The sequence below is a fragment of the Ptychodera flava genome, chromosome 16 (assembly GCF_041260155.1).
Source record: "Ptychodera flava strain L36383 chromosome 16, AS_Pfla_20210202, whole genome shotgun sequence".
Classification (NCBI taxonomy): Eukaryota; Metazoa; Hemichordata; class Enteropneusta; family Ptychoderidae; genus Ptychodera; species Ptychodera flava.
In genome coordinates, this window is record NC_091943.1 from 23185093 (window position 1) to 23200928 (window position 15836).

General features: G+C 37.9%; 1 protein-coding gene across 2 annotated transcripts in view; it reads right to left on the bottom strand.

Moving 5' to 3' along the window:
* The window catches only part of LOC139114345 (cholesterol 7-desaturase nvd-like), a 40309-nt gene extending 28493 nt beyond the window's left edge, over nucleotides 1-11816 (bottom strand). The window contains exon 1 of one of the 2 annotated variants that reach the window (XM_070676011.1): nucleotides 10862-11816. In XM_070676011.1, coding sequence (XP_070532112.1) covers nucleotides 10862-11288 — 427 coding nt within the window. In that variant the 5' untranslated portion in view covers nucleotides 11289-11816. The remainder of the gene's footprint in view (nucleotides 1-10861) is intronic. The other variant, XM_070676012.1, reaches the window with a different exon arrangement.
* Nucleotides 11817-15836: the final 4020 nt, after the last annotated feature.

The window sequence follows — 15836 nt, forward strand, 5'->3', positions numbered from 1 at the left end:
TACCAGAGTAATCCCATTGAACAAAACTGAATGGTATAATTGGATTATTCTTCTATCATCTCGTAATTTTCGATGACAATTACGTCAATCAGACCCCGCAACAATTGTCTTCTGTCGATCAGCTGTGAGTTCTCTAACATGCTTTGCTGTCTCTACAGCGACAATTTGTTTGTTTACTGTTTCCTTGGCATTTCTTTTATTTATTTGAATGGGCAAGTTTTACACAAACTGAGTATCATGCAAATCAAATCATTTGTCAAGCAGTTTAGGCAGTGCAGAAGCATGTACTGTGTCCCTGCAAGTCAACTCTGAGAGTCCCTAACAACACTTGAGAAACGTACAATGTCATCCTGAGTTTGACAAGATTTTACTGTCTGTTTGATAAATCTGTTTGTGCAAGGAATTGAGAATTGATTCATTGTTACCGGTAAATCCTCTGTCAATATAACCTGAGAAGAAGCACAGAGAAATGAAAGAAGGCTTCCTACGATTCAATGTCCAATCTCTAGAGGAGCAAAACGCATCAAAACGAATGCACTTGATTGGCAGACATCACTTTTAGAAACTCTAAATCCCTCCTATATTCTGCGATACAGAAATTTTTATCTATTGTTGAAACCAATTTTTTTTGAGATGGGGTACTTCTGACAGTGTTCTCATATGACAAATTCCTGATGTTCTCAGATGAAAGACAATCGACAATTTGAATGAGGCTTTGAAATTGTCAATAACGTATGCTGAAAATTAGTGCTATGTTAAATGAAAGAAGCAAGTAATATTGAAAGTTTTTGGCTTTTGCTCATGTGTGACTGTGCTCAGGGAAACCCTGAACTGTTCCTTTTCAAAAATCAAGAATAAAAATAAGGGGTCTGAATTAAAAATTTCAAATTAAAGACACAAACTGCCTAAAATTTACTGATACTGTATTTGAAATTAAAAAGATGGCTGCCATCTACCCTATGTTTAATACATAAGGGAAAATAAAATTTTCAATTTTCACAAAAGCTAGATGGCGGAAATAAATCTGCATTTGCACTCAGCATACCTGTGAAGTATTGTAAAACTAAGAGTCTGAAAACTCTCTCCTGTAGGTGAATTCTAACTATAAAAGGATAAAGTTGCTCTTTTTTGAGTTCTTTTTCAAATATTTTGTTTGATATATTGAGACTGACATCCTCAAACATGCTAAAATACTGGCCATCTGTGCACAATCTCAACTCTGTTTGTAGCCAGACAAGATTAAAAAATTCAGTGAAACATTTTATGGTCTGTACCAAAAAATCTACTAGTTCAGTATACCACAGTCACTCTATCACTGTGATAAAGGGTCACCGTGAGTACCAGCGCACATAACATCTTGTCTATCATGACTGAACAGATACTGTTTCATAAAGTTTGAACCAAATGCAAGCTTTTGTAGATAGATCTTAATTGGCAGTGCATTTCATGTAGATAGGGGTACCAGCTTTAAATTCCATTGTGGCAACTTTTATTGTCACAGGAAAGCAAGTCGGAATAGAAAAAATCCATTTTGTCTAGAGGTCCCAAACAAAATTATCTGTTTACATTCAGCAAAGAGGTAATTTTTGACACTTAAAATTTGCAGTTATGTCCTGTCGTCATTTTGTACCCCGAGTTATTTTACGCAAGTATCCAAAGTTTTTCTAACATCACAAAAAGTAAAACAAAAGAATGACTTTGTCACTTTAACAGTTAGGGCAAGTAAACCAAGTCGTATGAGGTCAAGGTCTTATGAGGTCATATTATTTGATTTGTTCACTCTGACCATAAGTTTTTTGACCTTCAAGTGGTAAGACAGACCAGAGAATAACAATGTATCATATCATTTAGAATATATCCAAGGCTAGAAAAACTAGCATTGGGTACACCTGGCTTATTAAACCCTTTGAACGTGCACCACTTGACCAATTTTTTATGAATTTTTCTGTAATTTTTTTGATAATTTTGGACCAAATTGACATCACATCTCATTGGTTACAGTTTTTTCTCAAAATTTGGCAAAAATCTGAGAAAAATTGACTGGGGTTTATTTTATAAAATGAACAAAAATGGACTTTGGCGCTCAAAGGGTTAATCCATATTGGTACTTATAATCCTTGAATCAACTTAACCCTAGTAGTACTAATGGATGTTAAATATCATAGAAATAACGGACGACGCGCTGACCATTAACGTTTATTTATGGGCAAGGGCGAGAGGAAAGCCAAAAATTAACGGGCGAGGCTTGCCGAGCCCGTTAATTTGGCTTTCCTCGAGCCCGGGCCCATAAATAAACGTTAATGGTCAGCGCGGAGTCTGTTATTTCAATTATATTATCAACGAACCCTGAAAAACCGTCAAAATTTACGGAAATTTCCCATGCCAAGGACAACGTGGCCCCAGAACCTGTCAATGAGTAGTGCGCATGCTACAAAAAGTTTACAAATCCAAAGATTTTTTTGAAAAAAGCGTCTAAACTTGGCCCGCAAATGCTCCATTTTATTTTGTGATTGATTATGATCTTTGTACAAATCACAATTTTTCGTTTTAAGCCGTAAGTTACTCTGTTTACAATATTATTCATATTCACGGGCATGAAAACAAACCATTACTGTGTATTTGTGGGCAGTGAGGTGGTCCAGCTCGACCAATTAAAACGCAATGGACAGGGCATGGTAATATAATACGGAATTACTTTAACAATACTTCAAATGCTTTTTTGTAAATACATTTGGTAAAGGTATACTAGCACAAATGCCAGATATTACTGATTAGTGGTTTTTGGTCGTTTCGATTCATTTCAGGTCAAGGTTCAGAAAGTCAGCAGAAAAACATACTACGAGAAAAGATCAGTTACCATGGTGACAATTGACCATCACATCAAATCACCATATTTGTACATACACTTCTCTTCAGGACAGATCAGGGAAGAAAACTTGTTTAAACATGTCTTTACCGGTCTTCAAGAAGCTACCATATCTGTCAGGGTTCAAAATTAACTTTTTTCCTTGGTAATCCACTTTGGCTACTTTTTTCTGAAGTTGGTAGCCCAATGACAATGGCTGGCACCCCATGCATATTTTAGTATATGGATTTTTCATTAACCAGACAAGAAAAAGCTATTTTTCAAAATTCTGTCCATGGAGTGAATTTGCTAGTCATTTGATGTGAATACTTGCACACCTTTATTACCTGGTATATTAGCTGGTATAATTGACAACTCAAAATTGACAATCTGTTTCATTCTCAGAGTTGTCTGCAAATTTAGACAGTCATCATGGCAACAACCATGACCTTCTCAGCACTACTGTGTAGCAGAGCTAAAAGAGACCACCAACGTAAAGTTGGCGTCATCCTCATCCTCATCCTCAGCCTCAGGTGACCTTTCTAGCTGACGCTGAATATGACGCTACTCAGCGTCAGCTTCAGCGTCGTATCCGAAGATTGCCGAAGTTGCGCTACCCGATGCGGTTAAATGATAAAATTCGCCCAAAACTTAAGAAAATAACAACTCCATTCTTTCTCAACTTTCTTTTGAATCGTAAAACTGGTTCGTAGGTAATATTTTATCGTTAGAATATCTCATACAGACTAGTTCTTTGGAAATGTTCGTAATTTTCAGTCCATGGATCCGCGGATGTGTTTGTTGGTATCCTCTCAACTCTTGCGTTAAGATTTTCCAAAAATTGGTGCAAAAAAGTATACGTGGTCCGAAATGTGTAAAAATCGCCACCATGAGAGGCAATATAAAAGCCCTAATTATTCAGAGGACATATAAAACAATTAACTCGTATAACTATGACTTGAGGCCTGAAAAGTCAACGTATTAAACATACAACCTTTGAACTTTAAGGAAATTAAGGGCTAAGAATATTGCGTTATAACTACATCGTGAGAAACGGATATTAAGAGGAGAGGTTACTAAATATTATGAAATACATACCCCACTGTGTTTTGATAATATTTACAGTGATATGAAACTTGGAGCACATTTTTAAAGTCGTTTTTTACACTTATTGTTCCATCAGACGCATTCGGGAATAATCGGATCTGACGCCGGTGAAGCTGACGCTGTAGCGTCATCCTCATCCTCATTTTCGCGTGACCCCTGAGGCTGAGGATGAGGATGAGGATGACGCCAACTTTACGTTGGTAAAGAGACCATTGGCTTTCTGTAGGGGGAGGAGGCATAATTTCTGTATCATTGTGATTGATACATTTTGATCAAAATGCAACGAAATAAGTTTTCATTGGCCATCATTTTTGTGCCTGTCATTAAAATACATCAATTCAGATATTGAAACTTTGTTGCAAAGTTCCACCGCCCGGTGGTCCTTATAATTTGCATAACAAAGTCATAGTCTTGCATTTCTGTGTCCAGCTTGGTTTGACTGCATTCAGCCTCACAAACTGTAATACATATATATCTATATATCTATATATATATATATATATATATATATATATATATATATATATATATATATATATATATATATATATATATATATATATATATATATATATATATATATATATATATATATGTCCAGAGATGGTCTGGACATGGCATGATGCCTAGTACTGACTGAATTTCAGGTCCCAGGCTTTGGTAGTCCTTGTTGGCTACTATTTCATGGATTGCGGTAGCCCCAGGGAAAAGTTGGTAGTCTGTGGACTACCGCTAATTTTCAGCCCTGTCTGTGATGACTAAAACTAGACTATTGTGTTATTTAATTATTGTCGACCAACTTTGCCATAAATGGGTCTGAAAATATAAATGACTGCAGCTGTAAATAACACTGCAGGCACATTACCAGGAAGGCGGCAACTGATTAGCACTGAGGTGAAAACAAGCCAGGTCAAGGGTCGGCGATTTCTGTTCACTATATCTCTGAAATCGTTGAAAACTGACACAGTTGAAAAATTAATGGGGGATTTCAGTGGCAACCTAGTGATAGACTCTTTTGAATGATAGAACTTGTTTGTATGAACAATGAAAGCAAGTCACTGTCCAAATTAAATGCATTTTTCAGCGTAATGAAAACTAGGAAATCTAAAATGTACCCAAAGCTCACATATCCTAGCTGGTCTCAAGTCACATTTAGAGTTTGGAAATGCTTGACTTCTTCGAAACAAAAATGAAATATCAAAACAAACATTTTAAACCTCAGTATTTTTCTGACCCTATATACTTTGGCATGACAACTATACAATCTTGGGAGAGCGGTAGACAAAAATGTAAAAAAGAACACAATTGTTCTATATAAAAATTGCTTTAAAAAATTGCACATCTGATGCCTATGTGAAAAAAATACCGAGAAGGCTGGAAACTGAAGGTTTTTTCTCAAAAAACAAGTCATCGTTGATGACACAGTCCCCACTTGTTAATGGGTACTTTGATTACAGGTCCTCAGAGAGGATAGAGTCCTCTTCATTAGGTCTGTGATAAAAATACTTTTGAATAAATTCGCTTGATACATGTCTGAGCTGTAGTTCAGGACATGAAAAAATCGTAATAAAATGGCCACATGGCGGCCTTATTGGATCGTATCACAAAACAAATCAATGTGCATATGTATGACATAGGTCAATGTCCTTGTACCAACTTTGAATAAAATCTGTTGAAACATGCCTGAGTAATGGCTCCGTACATGAAAAAATTGTAATAAAATGGCCGCCTAGCAGCCATATTGGATTGTATCACAAAACAAATTGACATGCATATGTATGACATAGGTCAATGTCCTTGTACCAGCTTTGAATAAAATCGGTTGAGATATGCCTGAGTTATGGCTCTGTACATGAAAAAAATTGAAAAAAAATGGCCGTAAGGCAGCCATATTGGATTGCATCACAAACAAATTGGTGTGCATATTTATGTCATCGGTATATGTCCTTGTACCAACTTTGAATAAAATCAGTTGAAACATCCCTGAGTAATGGCTCTATACATGAAAAAATCGTAATAAAATGGCCACACGACAGCCATATTGGATCGTACCACAAAACAAATTGACATGCATCTGTATGACATATGAAGTAATCCTTGTGACAAGTTTGAATGAAATCGCTCCAGGCATCTCTGAGATGTCTGCGTGAACAGACGCACGCACGCACGGACATGACCTATAAGTCCCCCCGGATGGTGTCTGTGGGGACTAAAACCATCTGCACAAAGTTTCATCAAATTTGGTACAGTTGTACCAGAAACAGCGCTCTAATCTTGAATTATGCAAATTAGACCTAATTATGCATGCCATACCAATATAAATAGACCTGCATGTGAATGCCATAGTGTGTATCCTTGTACCAAGTTTAAAAAGAATTGGCACAGGAATATCTCAGATATCTGCATTCATGAGCCCCTATGCATAGACACAGCATTAGTATTAATTTCATCCTGGAACCCCTGTGGATCATACCTGGGACCCCTGTGGATGGATATCAAATACAGGAAAGAAAACGGCCGTCACACAGCCATTTATGATCAAATCATTACAAAAATCGGCGTGCATATATATGTGATAAGGATTAATATAGGTACTAACTTTCAATGCAATCGCGCCCGGCATCTCTGAGAAATTTACGTGAACAAACGTACAGTCGTAAAATATAGGAAACAAAATGGCCGCCACGCAGCCATTTTAGACAAGATCAAACTAAAAATCAATGTGCATATGTATAACATATAGAGTAATCTATGTACCAAGTTTGAATGGAATCGCTCTTAGAATCACTGAGAAATTTGCGTGAACATACGCACCGTCATCAAATACAGGAAACAAAATGGCTGCCAGACGGCCATTTTGAATCGGATCGTAAAACAAATCGACGTGCATATGTATGGCATAGATGATAATCCTTGTACCAAGTTTGAATCAAATCGCTACAGGCGTCTCTGAGATATCTGCGTGAACGGACGGACGGACGCACGCACGCACAGACGCACGCACGCACGCACGGACATGACCAAACCTATAAGTCCCCCCGGACGGTGTCCGTGGGGACTAAAAAAGCATCCTCACTCTGCCTACTTGGTTAAAAACCATCAAAACAAATATCAATTTGCCTGTCTTCCCGCCAATGATTTGCTGGTTTGTCCCCTACTCTATAGCTATGTTGACAGACAGTTTCCCATTTCACTTACAGCAGGCTTTCTTATCATCCATGAGTAACTTGGTAAAAATGGATAATTAGAAAGAGAATGCTCAAAATCAACGAGCAGTGCATACTTGATGCCTATTACCCACAATGCTTTGCTGAATTATTTTTAGATAAACTCCATTATCACATGATTATAACTGATGATTTGGCACATAATCTATACGATAAACAAATATGTGTACAAACAGTTTGTACTGAGTACTCTCTGTGATTTAAGTGCAATTCAGTTGCCACAATTAACACACAGATTGCAGATGCCACCCACACTCACACACATACTTGTACATGTATTCCAAAATATGACATTATACACATACACACACAGGTACACGCACTCACACACAAGAAGCACAAATCATGGTAAATCAAAAGTAATACTTATATTTCAGGTTAACAATGCCACCTGAAAAGTGAAATTCATTTTTTATTTACAATCCTAATAATTTGAATATTTTATTTTACTGTCTACACGTTTGGGCTTTGTGGTCGTAGTTTGGTATCTCATGGTGCCTGGACACAGGGTTTTTGGTGTTTGTCACACTGTGGCAAGTAGTGACATCTCCACACCATAGGAGGAACATGACATCAAACTGACAGATATAGATTGGACTTTGTAGTCTGTCCGACAAAATAAGGTGAGGTCAAAGCGTACGATGCATACATGTATATATACATGTACACACTTTTGCACGTCCCACCTCTAGGTGCAAAACTGAAATACAGAACCCTCAACCTCCACCCCCTCCAATCAAGCACGGCGATAGATCTTGAGGTGATGAACTTGAAAAGCCTAAAAGAAAGTCAAGTGGGTGATAATCATCTTTTGGAACACCAACTTGTCATTCTGACAAAATGCCTATTATTAAACATTACACATGACTCTATCTGACCTCAAGTTGACACCAACAAGACACACACAAGTCTGTTGAACCATAGACAGTATAGCAGGTCCCTCTCTACTGTCTATGGTTGAACAGGGCGTGACTTTTATAGAATTTAGAGTACAAAACTGTTGGTGGAAGTCCATGCAAAAGGGCCTCACGTTGAATTTGATGCTTGGGGACTATGTTTGAATATTAAAATTTAACAGTTATTTGTAAAATAGATTTAGGGTGTGGTGTTTAAATAGAAAATGTGTGTGCTTGGAACAAACAAACACCAAATCTGAGTGTCTACATCTGCCATCACAATTATGACTAAAATACACGTTTTGTATGTGTATATGTGAGAGCTTGACTTCCGGTGATTCTGAAACAGATCAACAAAATGTGACTTTGATGGTGTCATGTGGTTCTTTGTGGGTGGCGAGACTGTACTGTGCTTTATTTTTTTCTTTTCAGATTTTTTTTTATCCCAAAAGTTGATGATCACATATTATCCAGTTGGGTAAATATTCTACCTACCATGGCCTGGAGATTTTTAGCCAAATATTAACCACATAGCCATGACCTGACATTGTTGAAGGGTTGAGGGCAAGTTCAAGCATCAAGGCATAAGCTGAAAATCTACCATATGTCTCATCAATGAATTCATTGTTTTGATACTTTATAATTGAGCAGGAATTTTCTAGTGAAGGGATTTAAAACTTGAAAAGAAAGTTTGTTGGATTTAAAGTATTTCACATGTGGAGATCTAATATTTATGGGAAATGTCAACAGCGTGCAGTTTGCGCACCAAGAATATGAATAGCTATTAGCTATTGCTTGAAGAAATGACTGTGAGTCTGGGTAGAGACCACCAAGAAAGAATTTATAAGCAAGGCGGGTGTGGTTGAAAGACACTGGTGTCCTGGTGAAAGTGATTTATCTTTGTGACTTAAAACACCCACAACAAGTTTATGATTGTGCAAATGACTTGACATACAGGAAAACAGAATCAAACTGTTAGTGATGGGAAAAAAATACTAATGTTTTTATGTATGCGTGCAGACAAGTTGTGGTATTCTTGTACCAAAACCCAGAACTGAACTCTTTCCACTTTTTGTACTAGTTTTTGATGTGTAAATGTTGCCCAGCACTGGATTCAACATCACTTTCATTATAAATTTTCCTCAAATAATCTTTCATTTCAGGCATACAGTATAATTATCTACATTTCTGTTTATAATTTGGATACATTATTGAATGTATGGAAAATAATGACCTGATGATATTGTATAACAAACCATTTTAAACTGATACCCAGCATTTTTCAAACATAAATGTACCATTGTTGCGCACAGATAAGAGAATTCGTCATTTTATATCAATCATGCCTCCAATGAGAGATTTTGAACACTCTAGCAGTTGACATCATATTTTGAGATGTACCTACATTATTTAAGACCTTAAAGGTTAAATATCGACTTTTGATGCAAAAAGTAAACAAAAATTGCAGTTTCTTGTCACAGTTAGCTCATAGATTTCCAACAGAAATCTTCACAATTGAAAAAAGTCATACATCACACATTATTGTGGAGGAACATGTCCCTGGTCTAGATATCTCTTACAATCAGTTTACTTATAACTTATTGTTGGATGTAACTACGGTAACAATCTACTGTCACATTGACCCAGTAAATAAAACTGATTTAGTGCCAGGGAAGTGAGACACTTGATCAATGTTACAGCCTTTACCTAACACTGTCACAGATATAAAAACAGTTTGGCATGTTTAATTCTGGTATTATTTTTTACCCATGAAAAATTTGGATATTTACCAGCTATGAAGAAGATGAAGAAAAATGCCAAATTTCTTTCTTTTTCTTTTTTGTAATATTTTAAACCAGGTACTATAACTGTATTGAGAATGAGTCTACTAGAACACAATAGATATAAACTACCGCAGACTCTTCAATGGCACCTCATGTTTAATTCTGCCAAGTGGTATTGGCAAAGTGTCAGCCAGAATGGAAATGGAAAATCCTTTGCACACACATCGCTTATGCAACTTTTAAAAGTATTCCAGTCTGAGGCAGCAAATTTTTGATGGTCTGAACACACCCATCGAGATCATGTAATCTTGACTGGATTGACCTTGAGGATGACACATCAAATCTCTGATGTAATGTGAAATTATTCTTTGACCAATTGATGGGAGAATTATTCTGCAGCCTGAATGCTCTATACCCTTCAAGTTCATTGTAACTATTTTCAGCACAAACTGCAGTGTCCACTGTGGTACAGTCTGGGTTTTTTTATTCTAATAAGTGAATAGGCAACAAGCAGGCAACAAGAAACTCACCAAAATATTTTCTTAAAAATCATACGAAATAAAATTGTGAAGTTTTGTCATAGAATTTAAATTTTACAAAATTAGTAAAATAAGGTATATTGTTTTCAAATTTCATCCCTCAAACATTTTTGACAAGTATAGATATTGTTATGACAACCATGTCTGTGTCCTTGAATCTGTGGCAATTTACTTATATAACATTTTGCCTGAACCTTTAGTAAACTCATTAGATCCGGCAGGGTGACATGACCAAAGTTCAAAGGGCCACATACCGTACACGTGTTGCCTGAATATTGCAAGAGAATAAATCGTTGTACATGTTAATGTCATATTCCAAAGGCTAAAGTAGAAACAAAATGTTTAGGTGCTGGATTTTGCTGAAGAATGGTGAAGCGCGCGCGCTGCTTTCGCATGAAGTTGAAAGCGTTACGAGCTGGGGTGTGGTTACTACACTTCAATTCAAACATCCTTAAAAACTCACCCAAGACTGTCAAATGTTTTTTCTCTCCAATTTTAAGTTGCCATGAGTCAAAAACCCGGAACCAACCATTCGGGTACACGGGAGGGAGATCGCCCCTCGCCCGGCGTTTCCTGACTTCGTTAGCGACTTCAGCTTTCCTCCGGCCGCTTTCCACGACATAGCCTACGTCTTCGACATTTTTGACCCGCACAAGTGGCGAGAACAAGAGTTGGTACAGTTTGACTGCGAAATACGCCAGCAGCGGGTAAAGGACGATTTCAAGTGGGGAGCGTTCCTGCAGAAGTTCGTAACCCGCGCTGAGGACAACTCGGGCAGCCGCGAAAATTTTTTCGCCGTAAGGTACGAAGCTCCAGCTTTCGTGAGAGGCTGTAGCGGCCAAAAACACCACAATCCCCGATGAAATAAAAACAGACCAGGTGGACGGCATGTCGAGTCAAAGAGAGTTGGTTAACCAGGTCTGAACTAGGCAGCGGCACGATGTGCAAATAATTATGAAATTACAATAATTATGAGTGTATCATAGGTTATATGCAACCAGGCCCAGGCTCAATCAAGGACAGGCTCGGCTACACCGTAGTTAGTACCACTACAGTACGTGCGATCTCGGCGGTGGGCTGATCGTCACTGACAGGTACGAGAACATGTGCTATCTAGTCTTTGGACACTCCGGTCTGCGAAGCTTCGTTGTCACGATCCGTTGGTAAACACAGCTGATAAACGGATGAGACATTTTTGATAAGGGATCGGGTTGAGCCGAGGCGATTGTCACGTGACTGGCAGGTGTCAAGGCTCCCTGGCGCAGTGTATTTCTATCTTTTAACGATTTCAACCTGCCGCGCCGTAGATCAGCCGATCATTACATAGTAAATGTTGCAGCAACATCGTTTGGCAGTGAATCGAACGACGTGTCGTGGCAAACATCAGTACCATTACCGCGTTTCTTTTTTATCGATTTGCAGACTGTTGTTACATATTTAATTGGGAGCACATAAAACGATGACGCAATTAGCCTACTTCACTGGCGTAGGGTTACTCTCATCTTGCAAATGTTTGACTTACAAACCGCGTATTAGTTATGTGGGGTTTTTCATTTTCGACAGTTTTCGACCACACGAGAGGGGTCTAGGGGCTAATGAAATTATTATTATTATCATTATTATTATGAAATCACTTTAATCACTTTATTGCATAACAACACACTTCGGAAAGTGCGGTATAGCAAGAACAAAACTAAACATTGCATAAAACATTGTTGTCTATGTCTTTACCTGCAGCTGCTGGGGGAAACATAGTGTTTGTAATATATTTCATGAGAGTCAGAGTATCATCTGAGGTTAAAATGTACAAAAACTTATCTCTTTCATTTAAACTATCAAATATAGGATAATAAAACTTCATTGCAGAAAAGAGAACTTCTCTATCACTGTTATATTTTTGACACTTCATTAAATAGTGAAATTCATCCTCGATGGAAGACTTACAAAACTTACAAAATCTGGATTCAGGATCTGGATTATTAATCTGGATCATTATTACACAGATACTTTTGATACCATATATGGTCCCATAAATCACGACGAAAAAGCAAAGACCATGCGTTGGATAGGTCTCTGGAGAAGATTTTGCAGTTTTTTAGATCGCCGAATTTGCTAGCCTTAAAATTCGATGTGACAGTCCGCCGTTTGAAACATAAGCTTAGAGCCACGTAAGCTTCTTGCTGAAGTGATACGATAAAGTTTCCCACGTATTTTTTTTGCACGAATTTTTCTGAGAAGAATTCTGTTATTGTTGTTGATTTTGTTGTTGTTGTTATTGTTGTTGTTGCTGCTGCTTTTTTTTAGGGGAGAGGGAGTTCTTTTTGCAAAGAGTTCCAAAGATGCGATCCCTTAATATTCTTAAAGGGGATAGGCTTTACCTCTGAGCAAACTGACTAACTTTGCACAACTTTCAAAGGTGAACAAAGGACCAAAATCGAATAAACAGTCGATTTCAATAACTACCATGGCCTAATCATGCTAATGCGAGAAACCAGGGATTGAGGACTGTCCCTCTGATTACAAAAATTAGGCCTACGTGTGGGCTGCTCTGATTCCGTTATTCTATTGTTTTACTTTTCACGTTTGCTGGAGCCAATTGGACAGATAACAAAGAGGAGGAATACGATGTATATAATCCCTTTATTTGATTTTAATCAGATTGCTATCCCCTCTTTCCGCATTAAAAGCTGACTCAAGCCCGTATTCAAGTCGAGCTCGCAGAGCTAGGCGAGCTCCCACGATAGCTCTCTATCGTGCGAAAAACTGCGCGCGCACGATGCAGTCACTTGGCGGTTTCATTGTGTAGATTCATTCTTTATATAATATATAAAATAACATTTACTTTAAAATGGTATATCGCATTCTTCCATTACTAACCTATCGCGTTTTATGTTCTTATTATATTTGTAAAGCCGTGGACATTCGCAATATATTATTCAACGCGAGCAATCCGACATCCAGTTTATGATTTAAAGTTGTTCACTGTAAATGTTTAATATAGGCACATAAACGGCGAAAATAAATGGGAAAAACGCTAGAAATGCAGTATCGATTAACGAACATGGCTTATCTTTGACGACTTCAATTACTGCACGAGGTTTGTTGACGGGGGAAATGTGCCACGGGCAAGTTTAATACCGGGTGTCTAATCCAAACAACCGACGAAAAGTTTTCCCAAAAATGGACCGACGTACCACAAGGACACGACAGCGAGAACCAGCATGCATAGACAGTCCTTCATAGCAGCTTTACAAGTTGGGTGTTAAAGTGATAATATGTTACTCCAAAAAGGTAAAGGTTTTTGATAAAAACCACCAGATACGGATAACTTAGCCCTAATCAGAGGGGTGCTGGTACTCAGCGGAGTACTGAATCAAAGAGTCCAGCTAACGCCATACAAAGGGGATATTTGCCATTTGATAATGATTTCATGATGATGATGAGAATGGCACGTAGCGATTGCCCTCACGTAGTCCAACGAAGTGCCTGTTACCGAAAATTGTACGCGAAGGCATGCCGAAGGACAATACAATTGACTGTGATAGGCGTCAATTCACAAAGTCATATATCCCTGTTGCACGTTCTCTGGTGGTTTATAATCTTGCGTTTCTCAAACTGTTCCAACTTTTAAGTTTCTCTTCCATTTCTTTCAGTATCAGCAATAGCCACCATAAAATTACACGGAGTTTCCTGTGCTTGAGAGAATCCATGTGTATCATTTTATCGTGCATGCATGGTATTTTATCTGCAGCTAGTCTCACGTACGTATACTATGGTCATTTGTTTCAAACTCAGCTATAAAGCAGGAACTATTTTATATGTTAAGACATTTAGGCAAGGTAACAGTGAGAAGGACAGACATTTTTGTCTTTCTTGTTTCCATTACAATTTCGTAAAAGTTCAAACAAATTCTGTACTAAGTCTAATTTCGCACCGGTAATACAAGCTTACGCAGATATATGAAATAATGCTGTCAAGTTTTTTATAGCTCGACATAACGGGAAATCATACATTCTTTGGTAAAATGCAACAATAAAAACGTTAACCTTAAAATTGAATTAGAAATTGAAATCTCAGCTTAAATGTTGTTTAAGGTCACGGTACCATACGCCTCGAAAGCGAATTACTTAAACTTTTGCTCGTACTGTGGAAGAAATGGAAGTTTAGATTTTCGAGAAAAGTAATACTGAAATTATTTCCTAGTGCAAGAGATTGAAATCAAATGGGCCCCACGGTGGTAGATCAGAACAGTAGAGAGTCCAAATATCTGTCCCACAGGTGCAGTCTACGTTAATTACCTTTTTCGCAACTTAATAACTCGGTAGGTACTTAATGCAGTTGCGACCACAGGCAGTCGACTCAATACAATCGAAACTGTCACTGATGCAACTGTTATTGGTTGTATCAGTGACGGTTTCGCTTGGATTGAGCGGGGTGCCTGTGGTAGAGACTGTCTTTCGTATACTCTCCTTCATTCCAAGGTATGATGCTGAAACTTCTACGTTCAACCGCTGGCGGCGTTTTGTCAAATCATGCGTGGCCACTTGCCCACCAATCAGAAAATCAAATTCAGAGATGGGGACGTTTCCACCTTTGCTTGTTTTCGTTTATAGCTTTAGTGAGGCGACGATCAGTTAACGAGAACAACAAAGAACAAGAACAGGTGGAAACGTCACCATCTCTTCATCTGATTTTAATCAGATTGGTGATCCAGGCTCAATCGTTTACAAAACTTTAAAGGGACAAATTTTCAGGGAATGTACGACAACTGTTTCTTTTTTTTATTACAGCTCCGTCAGATTAAAATAAGATGATTTAAATTTGCTGTCTCGGCCGCTGCTCCGTCGATATTACAAGCCCATATATGAAAAGACGCTGGCATACATTATCCCTATACGTTACAGACAAGTTGGTCTGGCGATTTGACAAAAAAAAAAAAAAAAATTGCCGCATTGCGCAAGTTTTGTTTTTCATGCAAATTAGAGAATGGATTACAAAAACTTGTCAGGCCTAAGTCTCAGCCTTGGCACACTGTCTACGATGTCAGACTCACATGCCTATATTTGCATCAGAAATTCAAGTTAGAGACTACCGTATATACAAACAACAGCTGACAATCTCAGAATGTTATGTGGATGAAATAAATAGAGGTTTCCCGGTCGGTAATATATGCTTGCAGTGATAAGGCATTTATCCTGTTAGTGAATTAGCGGGAAATTTAGTAGTCAAGCCAATAAATGGAGAGCAAATCACTTGCCTTGCAAATAACATCGGTAGAACAGTGTAACTTTCCACTGACACACTATATTATTATCCACATAAAACATGGTCACGTGCCTCCTGACACAACATCTATTAAGCGGATGAATTTACAACAGAGTATTTGTCTCATCAAAGGTTACTGCAAGCATTACTCGTCTAGCAGTTATGAAAATGAT